Below are 27,023 nucleotides of genomic sequence, written 5' to 3'. Positions count from 1 at the left end.
AAAATGTTGAAAATTGATAAAATATAGAGAATAAATTGATTTCCAAACAAATACTTGACCGGATAAGCGCATCCACCCAGACCGAAACGCCAACGAGGCCTAATTAGGTAGAGTTCACTTTTGCGCAGGGCTAAAGCAAAAAATCATGTCCTTGATCTATTGCAGTGGCCCACCAAAAAAATCACTTCATCTATTTTAAGGTGGGGCCAAGACAGCAAATCAAAGGCTTAGGGAATCGAACTCTATAGACTGTACTGTACTGTACTGGTTTACTTAAACGCATGCCATATATAACGACTAACAACTTTCACACTTCACAGTTCACACACGCTCGCTCCCTCACGCACCAATGGCGGAACCAAACCTGAATTCTTCCATCGACCCAAACAGCGGTTTTTGCTCAGAAACTAACACCTTCTTTAGCCTCCGGCCGCCTGTGCCCCTCCCTCCGGCAAATTTACCTCTCTCCGTTTTCCATTACGTCTTCTCTCTCCTCCGAACCTCTTCTTCCCTTGAAACCGTCGCATTAATCGATTCCACCACCGGACACCGTCTTCCCTACTCCGAGTTCATCCGCCAGACTCAAAACTTAGCTACTTCTCTGCAAACCCTAATCGGCCTCTCCAAGGGCGACACGGCTTTCGTACTTTCACCTGCCTGTCTTCAAATCCCAATCCTTTACTTCTCTCTCTTCTCCATTGGCGTAGTCATCTCTCCCGCAAATCCAACCGGCACAATCCCTGAAATCTCCCGCCAAATCGAGCTATGCAAACCGGTTATCGCATTCGCCACCTCCGAAGTGGCTGACAAGCTCCCATCTCTCCGCCACCAAACCATCCTCCTCGACTCTCCCGAATTCCAGGCAATGATGACGACGAAGCTTGGGTCCCGATTCGCCCCTGTCGAGGTGGCTCAGTCAGAGCCGGCGACGATCCTTTACTCGTCTGGGACTACTGGCTCAGTCAAGGGCGTGGTGTTGACTCACCGGAATTGGATATCCATGGTGGCCGGGATTTATGCATTCCTGCCAAAGAGGGCGTCTCCTGCGGTAGTGCTTTCAATGTCACCGTATTTTCATGTTTACGGGTTTCTTCACTGTGTGAAGTCGGTTGCAGTCGGAGAGAGCGTAGTGTTGATGAAACAGTTTAATGTGCGGAGGATGACGACGGTGGTGGGGGAGTTTAAGGTCACGCATATCGCGGTGGCCCCACCGGTGGTGGTTGCCATGGTGAAAGATGAGGTTGCGATGAGAAGCCGTGATTTGAGCTCTTTGGAGGTAGTGTTCTGCGGCGGCGCTCCGCTGGCGAAAGAAGTAGGGCTGAAACTAAAGGAACGGCTTTCCAAAGTGCTGCTTGCGCAGGTAAGTCTAAAGTGTTGAAGAGAAGTTTTCTTGATCAAATTGAACGGTCCTGATTGAGATAATGAGATGACTACATTTGATTTTTAGTGATGCCACCCTTATTGAGCAGTGCTAGCATCATCACCGTCCTTCAGTCCTTCCTTGGCCATCACCGAAACCTTAACCCGTATGGGATCCGTGAGCGTGACGGCCAAACCCGTGATGGTGGCATTCATTCGTTTTAGGACTTGGGTTGGGTTGGGCCTCTTGACTCTTGAGTCTTTGCAATGCTATTGCTACACGTGCGTTTTTGACACGTGTAATATAAGATTTCATGGCTAATAAAGTAGTTTAGAATGGCAACGGCCAATGGGGCAGGCTGACATGTTCTAAACCTGCTCTAGAGGGTTTAACCTAATACCATAATCTAATACATAAAATTTATATGCTTTCCAAATGGGTTGGGAGGATTGGATTAACCTAGTACCATACTCTATCCGTACACGTACCATATGAATGTTAGAATCCCAAAACCTGTCTCTGCCTCAAAACCCGAGCGGGTAGGAGTAAGTACCACCGGGTAGGATAGAAATTGCCAACCCTACAGCTATCCCACAGGAATTGATTCAACTAGTATTAGAGTCTTGGTGTCAAAGGTTGAGGAACAACGTTGGCTTGTCTTTAATACGACCCAGGGTCTGTAAACTGTAGGCTGTAGCCAAAACTGAAGGACCTGTTCCACTGCCATTTCATAGCTTCGCTACTAGGAATCGGTAGAGTGGCATGAGAAACTTCACAACCGGGATTACTGCCACTGCTGTCATGCAGAATTACATTTTGCCACATGGTGTATACAATACTGCCTAGTGGGCACAAAAGGATTGGTCACTGAAATGCTTATGAAATGATTGGTCACTGAAATGACTTTCAAAGATAGGCACAAAAGGGTGCAGCTCTTCTGCAATTTACAGAGTCATTTTGATGACAACTAATTTCATTAACATTGCTCTGCCATCGACTTTGAAGCGAAAAAGAATCCGTAGTGGTTTGTGATCTTGGTTGCAGACCTAGGGTCTATTCCATTGCCAGGGTTCTTCCATAAAGCCGAGTTGTTTCTTTGCCTTCCAGTTTGATGAGTCTGTCAGCAACACCATCCAACCACTCCCCCCCCCCCCCCCCCCTCCAAATAAAAAAATAAAAAATAAAAATAAAAATAAATAAACTTATTTATTGAAGAAAAGAAAGAAACTGCTAGCTCATGCCTCATGGTATGCTAGACAAATGCTAGTAAAGTTTGGGAGTTTGTCCAACACTTTGCTGATGTTCTTTCGTTGACACTAGAGATCAGGGATTGCTTAAATTAGCCCCTCAGACATAATGTCAGCGTGACCAGCTGATATTAAACCATATTAGTGCTTTTTTTCAGAACTTCTTTCTAAAGCTTCTGTTAATTTTCCCTCAGCATGAACACAGACACACAGTAATATAACACCATACACAGATAGTCTAACTGCTACACAATACATATATCTTAGATATGACTTATTCAGTGATGGTATTTATCTTGTTTCTAATAGTGACACTTATTAAAAAAACAGGGGGTTTGACATCTCTAATTTTGACCTTGAGACAACAATTCCATGGAGTAAATTCTACAAGTCCAGTGTGTGTGTGTTTTAAATTATCCTACCTTGATTGGAATCATTGGATGCACTAATATTTCCCATATCTTCACTTAAATTTGGTTGGTTTATTAATAGATAAAAGTCTAAAATTAAAAGACAAATGAAATGAGAAGAAATTGATTGCATCAACATATGCTGACATAAATGTCATTCTGGTTAAATGGTGATAATACTGATAGGCATATGGATTGACTGAATCGACTGGTGGAGTCTTCCGAACAGTGAATTTGGAAGAAAACTGTCCAATAGGCTCTGCAGGACGGCTAGCAACAAACTATGAAGCCAAGATCGTTGATCCTCAAACAGGCATTGCTTTGCCACCATATATGCAAGGGGAGCTTTGGATTAGGGGGCCAACAATCATGAAGGGTAACAGTTTTCATTTTTATTTGTTCTTGATTGAATGTTGTACATGATCTTTTTAATAGAGCCAAAGAAATCCCTATTACATAGAAGTGTCCACCAGAATTCGTGGGGTGTCAAACTCTGTTGCATATATGACATGGACACATTATTCATATGGGAGAGTTCATGCAACACTGGTTAAGATTGGTGAATAAGTTCTCTATATGTACAATATGATTATAGGGTTCTTATGATTAAAGGTTGTTTCTTTTTATTCTTTATCCTTTCATTTTGAATTGATCAAAGGCCAGATCCTTACTCTTTTTACTTCAATCGTGAGATGTTTTCAATAGTGTAGTTTACATTGGTGAGTGGTGACAACAAATTAGCTGCTGCAACCATTGCCCCAGATGAATGGTTGAAACCTGGTGACCTTTATTATATATACAAATACAATAATTGTTTCCTATGCACATATTGATTTAGTGGTTAAGTTTGGTGAATAGGTGGTCTACATGTACAGTGTGATTAGGCGATTCTTCTTCTCTTTGTTTACTGTTGAAGAACTTATTTGTGGCTGCATCCTTGCTCTGTTTACTTGAAACTGTTTGCGATTGTAGTGTAGGTTACATTGGTGACAATAAAGCGACCGCTGCAACTGTGGATCCAGATGGATGGTTGAGAACTGGTGACCTTTGTTATATAGACAACAATGGTTTCCTTTACATTGTAGATCGATTAAAGGAATTAATTAAATACAAGGCTTATCAGGTAATCATTGGCAACCTGTTAAATGGTGACTTTTTTGTTTTTTGATTTCTACTACTTGTTGATGATGTGGAGGTGGCAGTGGGGGATTGGGTTAGTTGTTTTTTTCCCTTCTTTTTGGTAACTTTGGGAGTAGTAGATGTGATGCCTATAGAACACTTTGCATAAGTCAAAGAACAAGCAGAAGACAAGATAGTTAAGGAAAGCTCCTCTAACTTATCATAAAAAATGTATTGAAGTTTTCCCGTTATCATAGAAAAGAAATAGGTTATTTTATTAGTAATCTAGGCTTTGAATTGGAATACTGGCTTTTAAGATGGTAAGGTGATTAACTTACTACCAAGGTGTAGGAAGAAAAACTACTCTTTCCACTTAGGCATTAAATTTTCTGCCTGTCCTACAAAGGAAAATGAGAAAAAAAATCAAGGGATGCTCTGTCTGTCTGTCTGTCTGTCTGTCTGTCTGTCTCTTTTGATATCCTCATTGGCAAGAAAAATCAAGGAATGCTGGCATGCAACATCAGGGTACTTTGCACTTACCTCTATGCCACCATAGACATAGTGGGACCACAAAATATAGGTGACACACCTTGGCATTGCTTGCTTGCATTATTCTAGAAAACCTATCCAACCAATACTTGGATTTTAATTCAGTGTTTGTATGATTGACATCATGTAGGTTCCCCCTGCAGAGTTGGAGCATTTGCTTCAGTCACACCCAGACATCCTTGATGCAGCTGTGGTTCCGTGAGTATTGTCAACTCAATTTTAATAACATTCTGTTTGGATCCACTTCATTTTGATTTTGGTTTTACATTAGGGCATAAGTTAACCATGTAAATGGGAGACTTCCCAGGTTGCTAATAAAATATTGATATGTGGTCATTTCAAGAGATATTATTTCCAATTTTTCTTTGGTAGCATTTCATTATCATGGTATGCCAGCTAGAGTAGAGTCTGTTATTTCCAGTTGTTATGCCAGAAAAAAAGAGTTGGAAGCTCATTCTTGGAATCCTGAAATGTCCTTGTATCTTTAATTGGTGGTCTGAGTTGCCTTAATTCTAAGTTTTGAACTTTGAATTTATGCTCTTAAATGTAATGGAAAACCACAATGAAATCATTTCATTCCACATTTATATGCACCATCAGTGATTAACTAGATATAAGGTATAATTGGTCAGAAAATTCATGTAAAAAGTACCACAAGATCTTGAGATGTTACTCAGTGCAACAAGTTAAGTTGAAATAGCCTTTTGGATGCAGATATGTATAAAATTCTGCATATAATGTAAAGTATGACAATCTAATGCAACACAAAATGAAATGGCAGGTTCCCTGATGAAGAAGCTGGCCAGGTGCCCATGGCCTATGTTGTGAGGCAACCATTAAGCATTATTGATGAAAGTCAAATCATTGATTTCGTTTCTAAACAGGTAGTCTCCCTCTTAACTCTTTTTAATAAAGTGGAGTATAAATTGGATAGACCTCAGACTTGGACTCAGAACAAGGTCAAGCCCAAGTTTGCCAATCCAAATCCCACCTAAGCTAAATCTAACACAACTTGGAATGAGCACAGGTGGGATTGGTCAGGTTTGAGTGGGTTGTTTAGGTTTGGAAGTCTCTTTTTTTCTGTAGAAGGTTTGGAGGTCTCATCACTCATAATTTTACTTTTTAGCTCTTATTTTGGTTTTTGCATAAAGTTGGATACCACTACAATTATAAAACTAAAATTAAGCAATCTATGAGAAATGGTGTTTTTTTCTTTTTCTCTGATTTTTGCTTAATTAGTTATATATCATCATTTATTTTGATTCTTATATCTCATAATTACTTAAACATTATAAATAATCATTAAATTAAAGTTTATAACTTTGTTCTTAAAATCTTCCATAGTTCTCAAACACTTCCTTTTGACATGGACATAAAATCTTTTTCCACAATCTCTTGCCAAATTTCTATTTAATCAATGCATGGGCTCATGTAGAATTAGGAAAGAAGAAATGAAACTATGAAAGGTAGGGTAGGAAATGTGAAAAATAAGGGCATAATTGGTATTAAAATGTTTGGAAATTGGATCAAATAGAAAGTGAAATCTCTTTGTAAACGGTATGTAATAGACTAGATAATAATAGATGTATTATGCCCAACTGTGGAAAGATCATCTTGACAGATTTGTATTGAAAAAAAAAATGAAAATCATGTTGACAGCTGAACTTTCTAAACTTCCATTAGGAATCCAGTTACCCAAGAGACAGAAGATTCAAGTTCGACAGTTGATAACATTCATGGACATGATTTCTTAAGTCTTAAAGTTTCTTCTATCCAGTTACCCAAGAGACAGAAGATTAGAGGGCACACATATTTATTCGTGTGTCATTCTACTGCATTTACTCACTACATCAACAAGTCCTTCAAAAGTTGAACTACTAATTGTTGTGATCTTTACAGTTGGTGCTAAGATACCTCTTATTGGTTGTAGGTTGCCCCATATAAGATGGTAAGGCGAGTGTCTTTTGTTACTTCTATACCCAAGAATGCTGCAGGTAAAGTATTGAGGAAGGAGTTGATGCAGTTGACACTCCCAAAGCCAACTTCTAAGTTATAAGTTGTTAACATTTGCATCTTCTACCAGAGATGTTTTACAGCCTGAAAGGGCTATTGATAAGAGATGAGTGTTCTTGTCCTTGTTCCCATCCTAGAGATCCGTTGACAGTGCATATCACCTCTTCACTTCATCAGTTGAGTTACTATCATAAAAGGTGATAAAGAACCAATATGTACGCAGACATGGTCTGCATGTCCTTTTATTCTTGATTGTCTCATTAAGCTTCAAAAAGAGAAAAAGAATAGCTTCATTGCTTTAGTTTCTTCTGATGTGAAAATCGTGAAACACTTTTCAAAGGTGGGGTCATGGTTGTGCCATTCTGGTCTTTACAAAGTCGTTATTAGTTTTGCTTATTTGTTTATATTTTTTACTTGTTCTGGTAGGGCCATGGCTTGGTATGATGGCAAAATCTCAAGCTGATAAGCATGAAAATGCAGCTTCAGTCTAGCATTGGGTAATGGGTAATGATTTATTTATTATTTTTTGTAGTTAAGTAACATTATTATACTAACAGTCATGGATTGGTTTAGTGAATAGTATGGCTACATTACATTATTTGTCCCAAGTAGAAAGCCAGCTGGACTAGCTCGGAAGCTGGTCTACACAAGGTTCAGAGTTATTGGTATCACATACAGAATTGGGAAGGCTGTTTTAAGAGACATACCAAGATATGTTTTTAGGGAAACTAAAATCTTAGAAATACACACACTATACCTAAGGTATGAATTCATAAGAAACACATACTTTATGTGTTAGTACTTGGTAATACATGCATTCAATATATAAGACATAGTATTACATAATGATTTCACTAATAATGCAACAACAAATGACTTGACTTTCAATTTATTAAAAAGTTCAATTAGACACCTTAAATATGCTGATAAATTATAATATAATTAAATGAGCACCCAAAACTATGAAACAATTACAAATTCATATGTACAAAGATAAATTTATTTGTTTATTAATTTTCTTTGCCTAATAAAATTTTTATTTACCTTAAAAAAAAATTCATTGGTCATTACAAGTAAACTTGAGTTATTAGTAAAGAATGCATTAAATTTCCAAGGGGGACCCAGAAAATTGTAAAAGGTTGATGGATCCATGTATACACACATACACTATGCAAAACACAAGAAAGATAAATTGCTTTTTTTGTAATTTTTTTTATCTTTTTTCTCAAAAATAAAAATTTTTGTACATATATACAAGAAAATGGTTAGGTAATTGTGTGGAAAACATAAAAAAGGGTTTGCAAGCATTAGAATATGCCTTGAAGTCTGGGAACCCTCCCAAGACCTCAGATAGCTAAGGCCTAATGTTAGGTAACAGCCTTTTATTGATAAATGCGAGCCATTTACTCAGGCAATAAAAAAACATCATAGATTAAGCTAAGCGTCCAAACATGTAAATCTACAACTTGAAGGATTAAATTAGAAAGTTGTAAAAAGTTTAAGTTTTCTTGTTTTGTCGTCAAATTCCTCATATTACTTCCCCATCCTTTTAGAATTTTATGTTTTTTTTTTTTTTTAACTTAAATAAAAGGGGCTATTTAAGCTCACCCACAACTGAATGTAACATGGGCATCCTTTTAACAACTGTCTTCTAGTTTGCACTAAACCTCTGATAACCCAAAAAAAGGCATATTGCACCGTGTTGGTATTAAGTTCTGGTGGTAAAAAGGGGACCTACGAAACCTGTGGCAAAGTGATTTTGGCATGTCTTTAACCTTTTTTGGGGGGGGGGGGGGGGTTAAGATGAAAGTAGTTGTGCGAGAATTGGGATTTGCTCCTCACACAGGACACCTCACATGCACATCTCACCATGCATTGGGAATATCTCCTGTGAATAATAACGTACAAGTACAAGAGATGTTCCTAATGCATGGTGGGATGTGCCTGTGAGGTGTCCTGTGTGAAGAGCAGATTCGGTCTCGTTGTGTGATACAATTGCACCGTGTCATAGCGTATTGGTGCATAAAAACGAATACGCACTGGTACTAAGGCTGAGTTTGAAAGGAGTATAAATACAAATATGTAGAGTACAAAACCTTATAATTTGTATTTTGTATGTATTTATGCTGTACATATTTGCATTTGTACTATTTCCAAACTGAGCCTAATTGACATGGGACTAAGGAAACAATGGTTCTGAAATTTGGCAATATCCCTACCGTGCCACATAGCAACAGCGAACAACGTAAAAAATCTTAGGTCCACGCTCGGTCAGGAGTTTCAATTCCAGAAATTCAGCATCAGATGGTACCCGTAAGCAGGTTATATTGTAGTCTGGGCATCAGCTCAGTTTCTCATAAAATGTTATCTTGATGCACCAAGTCCTGTGTGATTGCTCAAATACAATATCAATCGTGAAATTCCTTCACTCTACATGTCTCTGACTGAACTCAAAGTGTTTCCACCGTCGTCCAACTGTAAACAATTGATGTTGATTCGTGAAATACAGAATTCATAAGTCCCCAACCACGAGCAGTCTGAGGTCCTGATACCTGCCCAACAACCAGACACCTATAAATTAAGTCACAAAATAAATATTAGCTTTCTTAGGGTGCAAATTGATCCCTTAAAATGCCAAAACAATTGCACAAACAAATGCCTAGACGATGACTACACAGATCAAAGTTTCCAAGGAAGGGTTGTTTGATAACCCTGAAGGAAAAGTAAAAGAAACACCAATTATTTTTGAAGTGTACATAATACATCAATTATAAAATGACATGTTCCAAGACAGAAACAATGAACAGCCAAAAGAAATTCAAGATCAGTGCAGCTGCACTAACATTGATTTTCAAATATGTACACCCACATCAACAGAGGATAAAAATCTAAAATGCAAAAATTGACAATTTCAACAAGTGTACCTGTAATGTCCGACAATCTCCTTGTTGAATAAACAGATGAGATTATAATTTAGCTGATGCAAAGGAGAGCGAACGGTCAATCAACTCCCTTCTCAAGATCTTTCCCGCAGAGGATCTTGGAATGGTATTGATGAAAGCAACTCGGCGTATCTTCTTATATGGGGCTACCTGTGGAATAAAACTAATGAAACAACATCTACAAATATGCAAATTAAATTGAGACTGCAACTAATTACTAATGTGGGTAAACGAAACTAGGTCAGAGCCTACCTTGGCCAGAGAAATGAGAGATTAAATAATCAGGGAAGAGATACTCTAAGTATTAGCATGTGAAAGGTCAATGACTGAACTTCATTTTGATGCACACATTGTGAGCATCTGTCTGATAATGGGTAGAAAACCAACTGAAGATCCAGAATAACATCTATGTACTCCTTGACATGTCTTCAACACTAGTTTATATCATATTAATCTCTTTTCTGATACAATGTACATCATAGAGAAATACTACAAATCATGCCAATCCCACGATGTTGTAAATTAAATGAATATTTGTGCATACAAAATAACTATGCATATTTCAACGTTTTTTTAGGAAATCTTGGGCTGTCAAGCATGGGAATATGGAATCGAGTCTGAGAGCAGTCACTTTGTGCAAAAAAATGCCAAAGGTTAGGACTGTATCCAGTCTACCCCTCCCAAGACCCCAGATAGCTGGGACCAACATTAGGTAATGTCCTTGGGCATTTTTTTCAACATATTTTATGATTTTTTTTTTGGATTCTACTATTTTCACACATCACATTTGTGCATGTACTTCAAAATGTAAAGGTTAGGAAGTTTCAGGATACAATAATGTCTCAGTTGTGGAAGTTAACATGCCTGTTTAGCTACAAAATCCATTATTTCAGCTTCATTAAGATTGCTTCCAGCTTTTCGTACTATAAATGCCATGGGAATCTGCCCAGATTCTTCATTGGGGTAACTGTCAAGACATGATACAAGCAGAAGAAATGGCATGAATTTGTATTATGTAAACATTATTAAAAAAAAAAAACAGACAAAGAAGCTTACATAGAGAATTCAATCTAGCATAATGGAACTGAATTTGACTGTTAGAGAATAAAACCCTATTCAGGGACCACACCTAAAAACTTAAGCTTTTAGATTGAATGGTTCCTTGAGATGGAACCAAATCCTGTTTGACCAAGAGGGTGTTTGGTTCCATTTACGTTTACCGAATAAACGTTTTGTACTTGTGTGTCTGCAAAACCAAGAAAAGCTATTAATGTGGGCGTTTATGACACATAGGCACCATTAGGCACCACATCAACAAAGTGCCAATAAACGCCTACCCGTTTTGAGGAAGTTTCATTTTGGAGCTTGCTTTGCAAAACCTATTGTACTTGTGTGTCTGAAACGGGAGTCGCACAGAAATCGATGTTTGCTTGCTTTGCAAACATCGATTCGTACGGAAACAATTAATGAGGCTTTTGCTAATGGGGCGCCAAGTGATCTAGTGTTTGATCCTGATCACCCCATTGTAATTATATTTCAGAACAAGGTATGGGTGGGCCTGTGTTTGTCTACACTTCAAGTCCAATAGGCTTTTTCTGAGGGGGTATGTTAGAGAATAAAAACCTATTCAGGGACCTTACCTAACAGCTTAAGCTTTTAGGTTGAACGGTTCCTTGAGGCAAATAGCAAAAAGATTGTGTTAAGGGTTTTCTCTGCTTGTAATCTGTACCTAATTAACTAATTGGTTTTACTCATCCATCACATTTTAAGTTTCAAGCAACAACAAGAAGCATCAGCAATATTGTTGTCTCCCTGTTAATTGACCTTCTATCTTTTGGCAGAGTACAACACCAAGTGCTCTCTCTCTCTCTCTCTCTCTCCATTTAAAGTTTTATAAGTGCTTCAGAAAGAGACATTGGACCAGAACTTGTCACTTGTAAATTGTAGTACGCCAAAGGACAAGATAAATGTACTTTGAGATAACCCAGATGAAGTGGGATTAAACATAACGAATCAGGAAAATAAGATGTAGCAAAAATATGGCCACAGATGTTGGGTGGACAAATAGCCTGCAGAGCTTCAAATTTCCATGCATGAGATGAATGGTCAACGAGGTCTGAAGAAATCTGGATTGTCTTGGCTGGGGGTCAAAATAAAACAGGTTTAGAATGGGAAGTAATAGAATCCAATCATCTGCAAAGAAAATACAACAGTCTCTCAATAATATAGCATATTGTAGAAACTTGGAAGGTTCTAGTTTGCATGTTTGTGAAGGTTGTGATGACTCAGATGTGTGTTTCAGAATGGATGAACTATACCACTAGGAAGGATTAGTAGGGGCTAGATCAATAAGAGGGGGAATCTTCATAATTGTCCTATATCTTATGGGGGGGGGGGGATTTCAGTCACATATTTGTCATAGTGAGAAGAGGCTTTTAGAATTCTCTTAAAGAGGACTGAAATGCATCCAAATAATTCATTTTTTCCCTGCATTTTTGTATAGGCATCATAATGTCACGTTTGCTGCATAGTGTAATATGTGTTCTAAGATGTACACTTTGGGCCATTACCGAATATTACTTCTGGCTATATGGGGTCTTGTATGCTTAACATTGCTCAAAATTAAAAGGAGAGAACATATAGAAATACATAATATGATAGCAAAACGTTCTATCAGGTACATACGGAATAACAGCAGCATCGGCAATTTCTGGATGGGATTGGAGTAAATGCTCCAGCTCAGCTGGGGGAACCTGCATTTTATTCCAGATTGCATAAGCTGAAGGCACAAATAATTGCCAGAGACCTCTTTTTCAACATTAGTTCAACTACCTGGTATGCCTTGTATTTTATCAGTTCCTTCAACCGATCAACGATGAAGAGATAGCCATCTGAGTCAAAATAACAAAGATCACCAGTCTTTAACCAACCTTCTGGATCCAAGGTAGAAGCAGTTGCTTCATTGTCTCCTACATAACCTGAATTTAAACACTTTGTCAATCCAATAAGTAGAGTAATGGTTTTGGAAGGAAAAACATAAAATTGCAGATATTTGGTGAGTACCAATAGTGGGGCGACAGTCAATAGTGCACACATGAAAAGTACTTCTATCAGTACTGGGTAAAACTCAACTTAAAAACCAAAGTTGACCTTGTGTTGGAATTCTTACATAAATGAGATGGTAAAGGGCGGACCTACAGTGAATCATAACAATGGAGTCCTCAAGCTCCAACTTCTCTTTTAGGGGGAAATGCATTGCAAGAGCCAATTGAACTTTCAATCTAAAGTAACATATAAATGGTATATATGGAATTGAGAAAGTGAATTTGTGAGAAATTATCTAAGAGATCCTGAATCATATGATTTTATCAGTTTATGTAGGCTTGATTAACGAGATTAGAGATAGGGGTGCAAGTTGGGCCGAGTTTATGGTCAACCCGGGCCCGACCTAAAATTTGGTCTTAAGGCCCAAGCCTGAGGTCAAGCCCAGTATTCCCAACCCGAGCCCAGCCTGGACTGTAATTTAAGGAACTCGGGTTGGGCTCGGGCCCAGGCCGGTCTTGGGTTGGTCAATGAACCCACTCTAAATTCTAAAATTATATATATATATATATATATATATATATATATGTGTGTGTGTGTGTGTGTGTGTGCGTGATTAACATATATATATACATATGTGTATAGTTGAGCTGGGTTCGGGCTACCTAAGGGCTAGGCCCGGACCTGGCCCAAAAAATAGAAAAGCCCAATTTCATGGGCCCGAGCCCAGCCCGTGTAAAATTTCAGGCTGGGCCGGTTCAAGCTTGTATTGGGCCCGCCCAAGTTGCACCCCTAATTAGAGAGGGGAATGGGGATAAATGCAAAGCCACAGATTGATGGAGATATGCATTACAGTAAAAACGTTTTAAGATAAGCAGGACCAAGGAAGAATACATTATATGAAAATTTTAGTGGAAATAGGAACAGAAAAACTGGTACAACTTCAATTGTCGATGAAGAGATCCTGAAAAGCAATTATCTGGATGATGAATAAATTTTGAAGACAATGTTTCTCATAGAACTAGAGCAAGGTGGTTGAAATGGATAAGCACATCCAGTGTGCTATATGATTGCATAAACAAATGAGGCTAAAAAGAAAGTCTCGTAAGACGGTCATATTACAAGCAATTCTACATAGAGTGTTGGGTAAACAGGAAGCAACAAGCTTAGAAAATAAGTATAAATAAGATGAGTAAGAAAACTAGAAATGCTTGTATTCATAAAGACAAAAGAGTAGTCCCAGCAGATGACAAGATGAGGGGAAGTCGACTGAAATAGTTTAACGATGTAAAAAGAAGATCAATAACAGCACTAACTAAAGACATGGCTCTTGGTGGAATTTAATGGCTGATCAGGCTTTGTGAAGCTGACAGAAAATTGTTGGGATACGGTTTTGTTGTGTTGAGTTGAGCATATTACTGACAGTATTGTTCAGATTTCCATGTTCACCTATTATGATTGTTGGATAATTCATCATCAGACTTATTCTTGCTCTGCTAAGTAGTAAAGGTTAAACAAGACTAGTTCAAACAGCCACAATCTGAAACAAGAAAGATATGTAGCAATTTACAGATGGGATCACGCGATACCTCTCATAATGGTAGGTCCTCGCAGCCACAGCTCCCCTTGTTGTCCTGGAGGCAACGCCTCCCCAGTGACAGGATCAACTATTTTGGCCTCCATGTTCTCAGTTAGGCGTCCAACAGACCCATATCGCTTGTATTCCTCCGGCCCAAACAGCCTTGCTGCCCCACCAGTTGACTCGGTCAAACCGTAACCCTAAGGAGAGAATAAAGAAAGTCCCTTACTAAAATTGCATACTGAGAGCTTCCAGGTCATTTTCATACATTGTTTAGACTATCGCTATGTGAATTTATCACATCAACGTTGATAGAGAAAAGGTCATGAAACAGACACAATGCAACACCCCGATTATAAATGCATCTAGAATCAGGCAGGTTTGACAGATACATTGCTCATGAGCTGAGCTCATCTGGTGTTTGAACTTCGAAGTGTGTTCGCTTTACAGCTTTACTTTGCTTCATCAAGGATGTGATTGATTAGAAAAGTATTCTGCCGCCTTCTCATTTTTTCAAGGTGCCACATTCAAGCGGGCCTCAACTTCAAAGAGGTGATTCAAGAATATTCTCCTGCCCGAAATTCTAACCACCCCATTGTGTTTTCTGTATAAAACGATGATGTGACAAATTCTGATATTCAAGAAATGGTCATCAGATGAATTCATACCACCATACCCTATATTATGGTGGTAATGCCCGTTTATGCACAAGAGCAGACTAGTTTTTACTTTAGGAAAGGAAAGGGATTGATTCCCCAATCACCTCTCTTCACATTTCATATTTCTTAGTCATAGGGCATCGCAGTCGATTTTTTTTTTTTAAATAAAGAGATTTTCATTTTCTCTGTAATTAACCTGCATTTTTGGATGGCTGCCAAATGTTAGGGTGACCGATTAAGTAGGAAAGCAACATTTACAAGTGACAAGTTCTGCTCCATTGTATTTAGTATTTACCCGGCCCGACCCATGATCACCCCTCCAAAGCGGGTAGGGTAGGACAGGTTTTTTTTTTTTAATTGTTGGTAATTTGGTAACAGCACAAAAGATGGAAACACGACGGAAGTGTAACGTGGGCCATGCTGGTCCGAGCCAGCCGACCACACAAGATGACAAGACAAGACACGAACCCGGGCCACTTGGGATATTGATCTGAGCAAAATCAAAGGCGAGGATTCCCGTATTGACTATACAAACCTGACAACCCGATGGAATAGAGTAGAGAGAGACGACCAGTCGACCAATAAGGCTGTGTTTGGTTTGAAGGAAAAGGTAGGGAAGCACAGCCCAAGGCAGTAGTAACATTACCTGCGTTATCTCCACATTCGGAAACCGAGCGAGAAACTTATCGGCGACCTCCTTTCCCAGTGGGGCTCCGCCACATCCCAACAACTGAAGTGAGCTCAGATCGTACTTCTTCACCACATCTGACTTCGCAAAGGCCAGCACCAGCGGCGGCGAAACCGGCATGTATGTAATTCGATATGTCTCTACCGCCCTCAGCATTCCTTCAAAGTCGAATCTCTCCATTAACACGATCGTCTCCGTCAATGCCACCGCCCTCACACACATAAAGAGCCCGAAAACATGAAACAAAGGCACCGTGATCAGCGAGATCGACGGTGCTGGGTTCTCTTCAACGGCCTCCGCCCTGATCGCATAAAATCCGGCAAGCAAGGCGATGAAGTTGCGGTGAGTCAGCAGCACGCCTTTGACTCGCCCGGTCGTCCCCGATGAGTAGAGAATCGCTGCCGAGTCGGACTGGTTGACCACGACCTCGTTGATTTTCCTTCTTCCAACCGTCGTCATCATGGAATGGAAATCAGGCGAGTCGATGAGAATGATTCGGTGGCTGAAAGCGGAAAGCTTTTGAGCGGTGGCGGAGGTGGCGAAGGCGATTGCTGGTTTGCTGAGATCGATTTGGCGGGAAATTTCGGATGTTGTGCTGGCCGGATTGGCGGGAGAGATGACAACCCCGAGGGAGAGAAGAGAGAAGTAGAGGATTGGGATTTGGAGACTTGACGGGGAGAGGATGAAGGCGACATCGCCCCTGGAGAGACCGATTGTAGAATGCAGGGAGGCGGCTAAGGCTTCGACGTGGTGGATGAATTGGGAGTAAGAGATGCGGCGGCCGGCGGAGGCGTCGATGAGGACGGTTGTGTTGTCGAGGGAGGAAGAGCTGGTGCGGAGAAGAGAGAAGACGTAGGACGCGGTGGAGAGAGGGAGATTTTCCGGAGGAAGGGGAACAGGGGGCCTCAGGCTGTGGAAAATCTTGGTTTGTGGGCAGAAGCCGCTCTTCTGAGAGATGGAGTGATGAGAGTTGGTTTCCTCCATGTAATCGTTTGTGGTTTAAAAGTTGCAGAGTTAGAACGGAAGTATCAAAAGTATGGTGGTGCTCACGAAGATGAAAGAGTGTGATTTATTTATCAGATTTACGCTCTTTGCCGAGCATTGCTTGTCCCAGTTTGAATGAATGGTTCCAATTTGAAATTAGGTAGAATTAAAACACCACCTCTATTTTTATGGATTTACTAAAATTATCATATACTTTCTTGCAAGGAAATAACTTAATCAACCTTTTATTAGATATGCAAAATGGTATATTAATTTTTATTTGAATAAATTTAATCAAAAATAAAATATCATTTTTGCCCTTATGACAAGCAAAATCATTCTGTGGTCAATCTTGTATTATTATAAAATGATAGAACAAATTCTTCTTAATAAAAGGTAGATTAATCAAATAGTTGCAAATTATGAAGGGTATTTTAGTAAACTGAGTGGCTTAAACGCCGAAACACCAAAAATTTATCATCAAGATAGGACTTAGGAGCTAACCAAAGACGGGGAGAGCAGTACCAAATATCATTGAAAATGGACAAGAATTCATAATGAGCAGAGGATGGATTCGAAGCAAGTAGGGGGGGGGGGGTTGAATTGAAGATCAAGGTAAAGCTACTTCAGGCTTCAGCTGCTGATAAATTATTAAGGAGGGTGAGCCAAACAGACCTTTAAATGATTCACTGACAGCTGATTTATCTGGATTTTGTTTATTTTTAACCGAACAACTGAGGGTAGCGGCAAGCCACGAAATCATATTTACCCGTAAGCTGTCCACATACTTCCAAATGTGAAGGAAGAATTGTCCTCGTTGGTTTTCAGGACTTCACATCAGCGCCCCACAACATCACAGAGCACATCCCAACCGTCTAATAGGAATATCTCCCGATGATAAGTACGAGAGATGATTCCAATATACCGTTGGCGTTTGTTGTGGGGCGCTGATGTGAATTCGGTTTTTAGTTACCTGAGTAAGTGCATATTCAGCAAAGAGATATGAAAGGGAGAGAGAGCTTGGCAATATCATGCAGCTAATAAGCGAAGAATTAAGTAAGTTATATAGACAAAAGAGTTTCTGATTGTAACTCTTTCTCATGATTGTATTTCTGAGCAGTTTACTTAGCTTATGTTTGGTTAGAAGGAAAAGATAGGGAAAGGTAAATTTCCCTATTCTTCCCTACTTTTTCCTTCAAAACAAACACAGCCTTAATGAGTTCTGCCAATTCTCTGTTGGTCGCATGGCACCCCTCTATCTATATTTAATAAATATCAAACCACCAGATTTTCGTGGTACCGCGAGTGGACCTCATGTAAAAAACCCTTTCTCCACACCATCCTTCATTCCTCTGAAAATCGCATGGACCTTTCACGTGCCACACGACTCACCACATTGCTTGTTAAAGAGAAAGGACAAAATGCATAATATACATTTTGGATAAAGGACATTACATTTATAAATACTAACTATGTGTTTGGTTTTATGAGTAAAGATTCCATACTTGTGTGGTTGTAAAATCGAGAAAAATAATTAAGGAGGGCATTTATGATACATAGGCATTATTAAGCACCACATCAACAAAATACCAATAAATACGTAAACTCCAAAAGGAAGTTTCCTAAAATGGGAGAAACGCACAGATTGCAAATATTTATTCATACAGATGCTTATAATAAAGTCTTTATTGATGAAACGTCTATGCAACAGTATTTATTCAATAAACGCAAATAAAACCAATCACATAGTAAGACCTCACCTCCCTTTCGACAACACCTTATTTGATGATTTCATTGGAACGAATCTGGATCACAACATTGGTGTGTTAATTATGTATTACATGAGTATGGATAAACATCTCCCCTCCACTAGTCATCCATCAAGATCCTTGCATGTGCAGTCACATGCGACTTAAAATTGTTTAAAAACCTAATTTTGCCCCTCAAAGAAATCGATTTGCTTTTTTAATCATTGCTATTGCTGAAGGATTTACCAAATCATTTTTTTTATTTCAATAAACGCCCACATATATGATTGTTTAGTTCACACAGTTTTTCAAAAATGCTTGAACCATGGGCATGCCTCGTAAATCAGTACATATATGAAAAACAGTGATGAAAATCACCTTACCAAATAGTATAGTATTTATTCACTACCTACACGACAGAAACATTTCCAAACAAAATCAAAACGCTTTTTAATTTTTTGAAGAACAGGTCTTGAAAGCATGAACGTTTTTTCTTGAAAATTGATCTCTAAAAACGCCTAAGCTTCAAAACACCATCCTAGAAATCAAGATGGTCGTGACACCTCTCCAACTAAGAGCCATGTGGTCAAATCCATGAGACCACGTACTAATGTGATTGGTCTAATGACAGTTCGGATCAGGTAGCCACAAACAAGTCGGGATTTTCGGGATTTTCTGCACTTGATGTTTGTATATGCTGAGGTGCACTTCCAATTAAATTGGAACACGTCAAAGTTCGCATGACATTGCACATCATATGTGCGATGTTAAATTTTTAATATCTTTCTTTTTACCAACCGAATAAAAAATGAAAATAGTAAAAGAGTAAAAAAGAGATGCTATGAAGTATGAATACACAATTGACATTTCGATAGATGGAAAATAAGGAAAAAACAGAGAAAACCATTACAAAGCAAACCAGGCGGACGCCGATAATGAACGATTGCATGGAGAAAATATTTATGTAAAGGGTTTATTTATTTTTGGGTAGAAATTTTATGTCAAGGTTCAATATTTCTTATTCCACAAATGAAATTTGAAGCAACAACACGCTTGTTGTTTTGACCTTGAATTTTTTTTTATATATTCGACCTTCAAAATGGAGTTATTATCGAAACTAGTTCACACAAGCATGGGTTGCTTTAGGTTTTTGTTTTTTTAATACTCGTTTTTATTAGGATTTCATATGCTTTACGAATCTGTTGAACATCTTTTGTAGCAATATCTTAATTTGTGGAGATTGGCATTTATTGGGGTGATAGATTTATGCCCATTGATAAGATTTTCTAATTTCTTCTTCTGATGTTTATGGAGAGTTGGAGACATGTGAAGAGGAGTGTATATATGGAGTCTCAAACTCTTCTTCCTTCTATCTCTGTAAAATGAAGAAAAATGGATTAGGGTTTTACGAGACAAGGGAAAAAGGCTGCAAGTAGTCATGAGTTATTGACTGTTGATCAACACTGTTAAAATTTCCCTTTTTTATTCTTTTCTTTTAGTTTTTACAATTCTTTTATTTTTTAAGTTTGAGAATTTTAATCTAACGGGCAAACTACTCCTTTTAAATGGTGCAAATTCTTGATGTGTCCCAATTTGATTCGAAATACACCCCCGCACACATGAAATGGAGTGCAGGAAATCCGAGTTTGGCACAAAATTGTAAGCACATTCAATGAACACTTAAAATCTTGTCCATTAAAATACTCTCAATCTATTATTGAAAAAGATTAAAAGCCAATTTTTGACGGTTGCTAGAATATTTACTTAGATCTGGTCCTGTCTAATGGTCCATGAAGGTCAAGCTCTGTTCAAAAGAACTACAAATACAAATATATACAGTACAAACACAATCAAACAAATACAAAATACAGACTACAGAGCTTTGCACTGTACTATTTGTAGTTTTGTACTCTTCCCAAACTGAGCCTCATGTGTATCCTGCTCTGCCCCATCCTGATTGTTCTGCACTAAAGTTTATCTTTTGTTATATAAAGTCTACCATTATATACAAAACAGGCAACTCTGGTCAAGTTTCATCAACAAGTTCTTCTTTCATTTGTTTGGGTTTGCAAGTATTTGTTTAAAGCATAAAAAAGTAATGATTATTAGAGTGAAAGTGTATTTTCTGATACTTTTGTAATCTGAGAAAAGAGCATTGTTATACCTATTTTTTTAATACAATTTTATGTTCTTTTGATGATTGACTTTTTGACAAAAGTTAATGTATTGAAGCATAAGATAGTTGCAACATTTAATGATGGGCCCACACTTTTGCGTGGATTTAAAACAAACAAGATGAATGCAAAAACAGTTTAAAATATAAATGGCATTTGCATTGCAATCAAACACAACTATAGTTTCAAAACTTATAAATTATTTGTTTCCAAAGCCTAACGAGTTTGAGATGGAGTGTCAAAAAGAATAATATGCAGTATAATAAAATGAGTGACATGTGTAATACCATTTATTACATATAACTTGGCCACTTGTAGTAGTTAATGCACGCACATGCGTAAAACAATCGAATGAATAGGTTATTCATCCTTTCTTACCTATTCTCATTTTATTTATCACGACAGTTGATCATGGTTCTCAAAATCGGGCCAGACCAGATGGTCGGATCAAAAAAATAGGAACCGGTCACTGGTTCTATTTTACCCCAGAACCATCTTTTGACCAAAAACCATTGATTTGATTAATAAACCGTTGACTTGAATGTTCAAATCGTCCAATGATTTTTGGTCAATTTTTATTTATTTTTTATTTTTTATTAAAACAGGCCATTCAATTCCAAAGGTCAAACCGTTTGACCCAGAAACCAGACCCTGAACGGTCTGTTGTCCGATTTAGTTTTAAAAACCTTGCAGTTGACATTATATGAAAAGCGAGAAGAATGAATTATTATAGATGAGACTGTTTCGAGATTTGAGAAGAGGTTTCACTCCCACAAACAGAGTATCAGAGGTGTTTGTGAATTGCGATACATATGCACGTGGCTATGCTTAATAATGTAGAGTAGTAAACGCGAGTGAATAATGAACATTGATTTTCATATCAACAGAAAATAAAACTATCGGGCCATCTGTGGAATAAAACTATTGAAACAACATCTACAAATATGCAAATTAAATTGAGACTGCAACTAATTATTAAAGTGGGTAAGCCAAACTAGGTCAGAGCCTACCTTAGCCAGAGAAATAAAAGATTAAATAATCAGGGAAGAGATGCTCTTAGCATTAACAGGTAATTAGGCTAGGAAAATTAATAAAGTTTATTAAAGTAAGCTCGTGAAATGTGACAAGTTTATCAAGATTGATTTATTATCCTACTAATTCAATAGGTAGAAACCAAAGTAAAAGAAAAAGCTTTAACCATCCAACTTAAGTTCAAACTCAGACATCTATAAAGAAATGAGATCACTGGTGAATAATTAATGTAATAAGCCTAGGAAAAAAAATTATCTAATGTGAGCTCCAAATTTGACAAGTTCAATGACTAAACTTGATTTTGATGCACACATTGTGAGCTTCTATGTCTGATGATGGGTAGAAAACCAACTGAAGCTCCAGAAATTCTATTTCTGATACAGTGTACATCATACAGAAATACTACAAATCACGCCAAATTGCCAATCTCATGATAAGTTGTAAATCAAATGAATATTTGTGCAAACAAATAACTATTCATATTTCAACATTTTCATGAAATCTTGGGCTGTCAAGCATCACAATGCAGCTTCAAGTCTGAGAGCGGCTACTTTGTGAAAAAAAAAAAAAACAAAGGGTAATGGCTTCTTGCATTTATTTCAACATGTTTTATAATCCTTTTTTCGGATTATATGAAGCTATTTTCACACACCACATTTGTACGTGCACTTTAGGAGTACAATAATCTCTCGGTTGTGGAAGCTAGCATGCCTGTTAATAATTTTTTGATTGTTTAAAATTCTAATAATATTATTAGAAATTAGTATTATTAAAACTATCATAAATTATCTAATAATACTATTAAAACTATCAATTAGTATTTTTATATTTAAATTTCTTATTTGTATTAGTGTTTATTAAGTTTGATTTTTAAGTGGAATTAAAACACCTTTTTAATATTTACTAAGCTTTGTTAATATTTATTTTTAGCGAAAGTTTAGTGGATTTTCAAATTAATAATTTTTTGATTGTTTAACCCAAGGTTTTTAAAACCGACTTGGACAATGAACCGATCAAGGGTCCGGTTCCCGTGCATCACACAGGTTTGACTGTTCGAACTAAACAGACGACTTGTTCTGGCAAAAAATAAAAATAAAAGCTAGCCAAACAATTGAATGGTTCGAATGGTTTGACCACTTGGGTCAACGGTTTTTGGGGAAATAACAATTATGGGGTAAATTGGGAACCAGTGACCTTCTAGTCCGACCATCCGGTCCAGTCCAGTTATGAAAACCATGGTTTAACCTCAACCTATTTATGTTATTTTGTTTATATTATTACTATTCTCTCTCTTTCTCTCTCTCTCTCTCTCTCTCTTTCTTAAATGTCTTTTTTAAATGTAATAATAATGCCTTTTTAAATGTAATAATAACATTCATTATGCACAATAATGTTCTCATCTCATAAGTTATCTAATAACATTATTAAAACTATCGATTAATATTTTTATATTTAAATTTCTTATTTTTATTAGTGTTTATTAAGTTTGATTTTTAAGTGGAATTGAAACACATTTTTAATATTTACTAAGTTTTGTTAATATTTATTTTTGGCAAAAGTTTAGTGAATTTTTAAATTAATAATTTTTTGATTGTTTAACCCAAGGTTTTTTAAAACCGACTTGGACACTAAACCGGTCAGGGATCTAGTTCCCTTGCATCGCACGAGTCTGGCCGTTCGAATTGAATGGATGACACGTTCTGACAAAAAAAATAATAAATAAATAAAAACCGGCCAAATTGTTGAATAGTTTGAACGGTTTAACCACCCGGGTTAGCTGTTTGTTTACCAAATCAATGGTTTTTGGGGAAATAACAATTATGGGGTAAATTGGGAATTGATCCCTTGTTTTTCTGGTTTGACCGTTCGGTCTGGTCCTGTTTTGAAAACCATGGATTAACCTCAACCTATTTATATTATTACTACTCTCTATCTATCATTCTCTTTTAAATGTAATAATAACATGCATTAAAATAAGAGTCATTGGAAAATAAAAGGCTTTTAAATATAATAATATTATCTTTTTAAATGTAATAATAAACATTCATTATGCACAATAATGATCTCATCTCATAAGTTATCTAATAATATTATTAAAACTATCAATTAATATTTTTATATTTAAATTTCTTATTTTTATTAGCAACTATTAAGTTTGATTTTTAAGTGGAATTAAAACACATTTTTAATATTTACTAAGTTTTGTTAATATTTATTTTTAGTGAAAGTTTAGTGGATTTTTAAATTAATAATCTTTTGATTGTTTAACCCAAGGTTTTAAAACCGACTTAGACAATGAACTGGTTAAGGGTCTGGTTCCCGTGCATCGCATGGGTTTGGCCGTTCGAATTGAATAGATAGCCTGTTCCTACAAAAAAATAAAAAATATAAAAAAATAAGTCGGCCAAACCGTTGAACAGTTCAACCTCTGGTTCGGTCCAGTTTTGAAAAGCATGGCTTAATCTCAACCTATTTATATTATTACTATTCTCTATTTCTCTCTCTTAAATATAATAATAACATGCATTAAAATAAGGAAGAGGCCTTGGAAAACTCAAAGGTCTCTCTCTAATAGTGTGAAACTTTATTAATCTAATCAATATAAGCAATGATTACTGTTTTATATTTTTAAAACAAAAGAAAATAAGAAAAAATGCAAAAATGAAGAAAATAGATAAATAGCTTCTCTTAGAAGAAAGACATGCTGACATGGATAAATAGCTTCTCTCACCACCACGGCTTATGGTGGTGAGCTCCTCTTCTATATATATATATATAGATAGATAGATAAATGGATAGATAGATAGATAGATAGATAGATATCTTCCTCTCTCTTGTTCTCTTGAATAAAAAAGAATACCTATTGGCCACTAGAGAATAGTTTGAACACCGCTTCTTTCAAACTGAGCAAAATTCCATGTACCGTTCAATTAAGAAGAGGAGCTCATCACCATAATCCGTGCAAGGAATAAGGCGAAGGGAGAAGAGGATGGGTTAGGGAAAAGGGAGCCAAAAAAAAATTGGGTTTATTTATGTCTAACAAGAGGAACACGGTAGAGCTAGAAAGAAGAGCTCATCTCCGTGAGCTATACAAGAAATTGAGTAGAGGGAGAAGACGGATAGGTTAGGGTTCAGGATATTGTTCGACTGGGATCGGGAAAAGAAGAGATTAAAAAATTTTTGCTTAATAACGAGGTAAATGGGGCTTATGCTCGCACATGGGAGCTTTAGGCCCATGTCATAAGACAGGTGCCCTCTTTGTGGGTCGTGGAGAGAGATGTGGGGAGGCCGAGGTGGGTGGCAAATCTGGAGCCATTTCATTGAAGTATATACAGTTCAAAAGGAAGATCATCTACAACATAAGATAATGAGCTACACAAAGAGATAATGATTATCGTGTAGAGCCTTGTCATGCAAGGGCTCTAGGTGGGCTGGCATCTATGAGACTACAATACAACCATGCCTATTTGGTGGTGATGAGAATAAATCTGACCTCTGAACTATTAAATACGTGGCCCGTTTAGGTGGACTTTCAACCTTGCCTTCAGCTTAGAACTCGTCATCTTGTCATCTTAAAGGATAAGAGCCACCTCGGTGACATATAAAATTACCTCAGGCTTCTCAACTCAATTCATACGTATAGGCATTTCTGACCTCTAAGAGGAAACCTCATTGTCAAGACGAAATCCTCTCTAGGAGAGCTCCTTCCTTATTGGCAAAACGAGCTCCCTTCTAGGAGAGCTCCACACTTCAACACTTGTCCATCAAGTGACCACCTGGCGGCACATGCAACAAGACTGTCAACACATAAAGTAAGCCTACCAGGTAGCTGGTCTCGGGCCCACTTCATATATTGGAAACATGGAGGACAAATTACCACAACATGTCACAACTATGCACCAGGTGGCCAATGCATGCTACAGTTGGCTTAATAGTAGCCCTGATTAGGCTCTAGGTGTCTCGATTGGATACCAATCGACTTGAATCAAGCCACAGGTGTCCGAGCTAAACACTATGTAGCCATACTTGAGTAACAAGTGTCTTGACAGAGCCCCAGGTGTCCTACCTGAACTCCACCAAGGCAGAGCAAACTTTAGATGTCCTAAGCTACGATAGGTGTCCTACATCTGTTTGACACGTACATACTCTGACAAGCATCTAGAATCCTATATAAAAGGTAGGTTGACATTCAATTCATATTTTATGACTCACTGAATTCTCGACCACCCTTTGGACAACTCGACATAACTTACTTGGCCATCGAAGTTACAAGCTCGGGATATCACCCTGGGCCCTCTGACCTCATTTTCCTCTTTGTAGGACACGCCCGAGCTGTCCTAGGGACTTGAGTGTTTTTTGACAGCATCAGGTGGCAAGTACAAAAAGCAACTATGTTGTGGGCAATTTGATTAGTAGTCGACAAAGTTGAGGATGTGATTATTTCCAATTCCAATAGTTCCTTTGAATCAGTTCTTGCTGACATTTGAAGAATCACAAGACCAAGTTGAGGATATATGACATTCTCATTTTTCTAGAAATTTAGACACATGGCATTTTCTGAGAAATTGTTGTTAAAGCCTACAACCCACTTCCACCATTCAGACAAGAGTCATTCTCATTTTTGAAAAGCTAGATACATGGCAATTTAAAAAAAAAAATTCTTGCTAAAGCCTATAGCCCACTACAACCATGCACACAAGTGGGCTTCTCATTTTCTAGAAAGCTAGACATGTAACATTTTTTGAGAAGTTGCTGCTAAAGCTTACAACCCACTACCACCATTCAGACACGTGGCCTCCTATTAATTCAAGAAATAGGATTCAAAACATGGGTAGTTTCACTCCTAAACATTCTCACTAGACAGTTATTTATTAGCTTAACACATGTTTATCCATAGTCTATTAAATACAAATGGTGGGATCCATTAAAAGATTACCATAAACCCATGTTTGTTTTTAAATGATTTTTTTTTTCAAAAAGAAAATACTTTATTAATTACAAACTTGATTTAACTTTTAGGAAGCAACCTAATTTAACTTTTAAAAATAAATAACTCAAAATAGATTTATTAGATAAATAGTAAATACCAAATAAAATAGGTTATTGTTTACCAATAAGGTCTCATTTAATATCTTAACTCAAATTAAAAAAAACATAAATTAATAGTGGGTTTCAAATAAAATAGGTCAGAATAAATTATCAACTACAAAGATGCAAGACCCATATTAATTTTTTTTAATTTAATTTTTGATAAATAAATAATAAACTTCAATCTAAATTATACACACATTTTAGTCACTTGGTACTTAATACGGGGTCATTCTTTAGTTTAAGAATTAAAATAGATGAGGGCCAAAAAAACTCGAATGCCACCAGCTACTATCATCTTACCTCTTGATGATTCCTCCTTTGGCCTTTGGGTGGTGGTTTTGGGGACCAGATCTGTTTGAACAAGCAATCTTGCTTCCCGCGGGTTC

The 27,023-nt window shown here is 37.4% G+C and overlaps 2 protein-coding genes across 4 annotated transcripts; one reads left to right on the top strand and one right to left on the bottom strand.

Moving 5' to 3' along the window:
• Positions 1 to 308: 308 nt before the first annotated feature.
• LOC148862547 (4-coumarate--CoA ligase-like 9) lies at positions 309 to 7,074 on the top strand. 2 transcript variants are annotated; one of them, XM_088979079.1, is made up of 6 exons: positions 309 to 1,360; positions 3,204 to 3,393; positions 3,995 to 4,140; positions 4,816 to 4,883; positions 5,467 to 5,569; positions 6,616 to 7,074. In XM_088979079.1, the coding sequence occupies exons 1-6, from the start codon at positions 350 to 352 to the stop codon at positions 6,739 to 6,741; spliced, it is 1,644 nt and encodes a 547-aa protein (XP_088835205.1). In that variant the 5' UTR covers positions 309 to 349; the 3' UTR covers positions 6,742 to 7,074. The 2 variants fall into 2 exon arrangements, with proteins under 2 accessions (XP_088835205.1, XP_088835206.1); XM_088979080.1 differs by having other exon boundaries at positions 322 to 1,360; positions 6,369 to 7,074.
• Positions 7,075 to 8,750: 1,676 nt separating this feature from the next.
• Positions 8,751 to 16,812, bottom strand: LOC148862546 (AMP-dependent synthetase and ligase family protein). Of its 2 annotated transcripts, none has more exons than XM_088979078.1 (7): positions 15,567 to 16,812; positions 14,272 to 14,461; positions 12,473 to 12,618; positions 12,326 to 12,393; positions 10,501 to 10,607; positions 9,623 to 9,786; positions 8,751 to 9,269 (listed from the first exon to the last, which is right to left on the bottom strand). In XM_088979078.1, the coding sequence occupies exons 1-6, from the start codon at positions 16,590 to 16,592 to the stop codon at positions 9,665 to 9,667; spliced, it is 1,659 nt and encodes a 552-aa protein (XP_088835204.1). In that variant the 5' UTR covers positions 16,593 to 16,812; the 3' UTR covers positions 8,751 to 9,269; positions 9,623 to 9,664. The 2 variants fall into 2 exon arrangements, with proteins under 2 accessions (XP_088835204.1, XP_088835203.1); XM_088979077.1 differs by having other exon boundaries at positions 8,751 to 9,250.
• Positions 16,813 to 27,023: the final 10,211 nt, after the last annotated feature.

This window comes from Nelumbo lutea, chromosome 3 (assembly GCF_056320005.1).
Source record: "Nelumbo lutea isolate HS-2025 chromosome 3, American lotus-T2T, whole genome shotgun sequence".
NCBI lineage: Eukaryota > Viridiplantae > Streptophyta > Magnoliopsida > Proteales > Nelumbonaceae > Nelumbo > Nelumbo lutea.
Note: the sequence above shows the minus strand (reverse complement) of the source record. Positions and strands in the feature narration are given on the sequence as shown.

What these genes read in the sequence shown, in the direction of transcription:
- LOC148862547 (XM_088979079.1), top strand. Translation starts at nt 350, where the DNA reads ATGGCGGAACCAAACCTGAATTCTTCCATCGACCCAAACAGCGGTTTT. An exon ending in CCAAAGTGCTGCTTGCGCAG is followed by an intron (nt 1,361 to 3,203) that starts GTAAGTCTAAAG and finishes TAATACTGATAG; the next exon opens with GCATATGGATTGACTGAATC. An exon ending in TTAAATACAAGGCTTATCAG is followed by an intron (nt 4,141 to 4,815) that starts GTAATCATTGGC and finishes GACATCATGTAG; the next exon opens with GTTCCCCCTGCAGAGTTGGA.
- LOC148862546 (XM_088979078.1), bottom strand. Translation starts at nt 16,592, where the DNA reads ATGGAGGAAACCAACTCTCATCACTCCATCTCTCAGAAGAGCGGCTTC. An exon ending in CGAATGTGGAGATAACGCAG is followed by an intron (nt 14,462 to 15,566) that starts GTAATGTTACTA and finishes TTCTCTCCTTAG; the next exon opens with GGTTACGGTTTGACCGAGTC. An exon ending in TTTTGTAGCTAAACAGGCAT is followed by an intron (nt 9,787 to 10,500) that starts GTTAACTTCCAC and finishes TTCCACAGGTAG; the next exon opens with CCCCATATAAGAAGATACGC.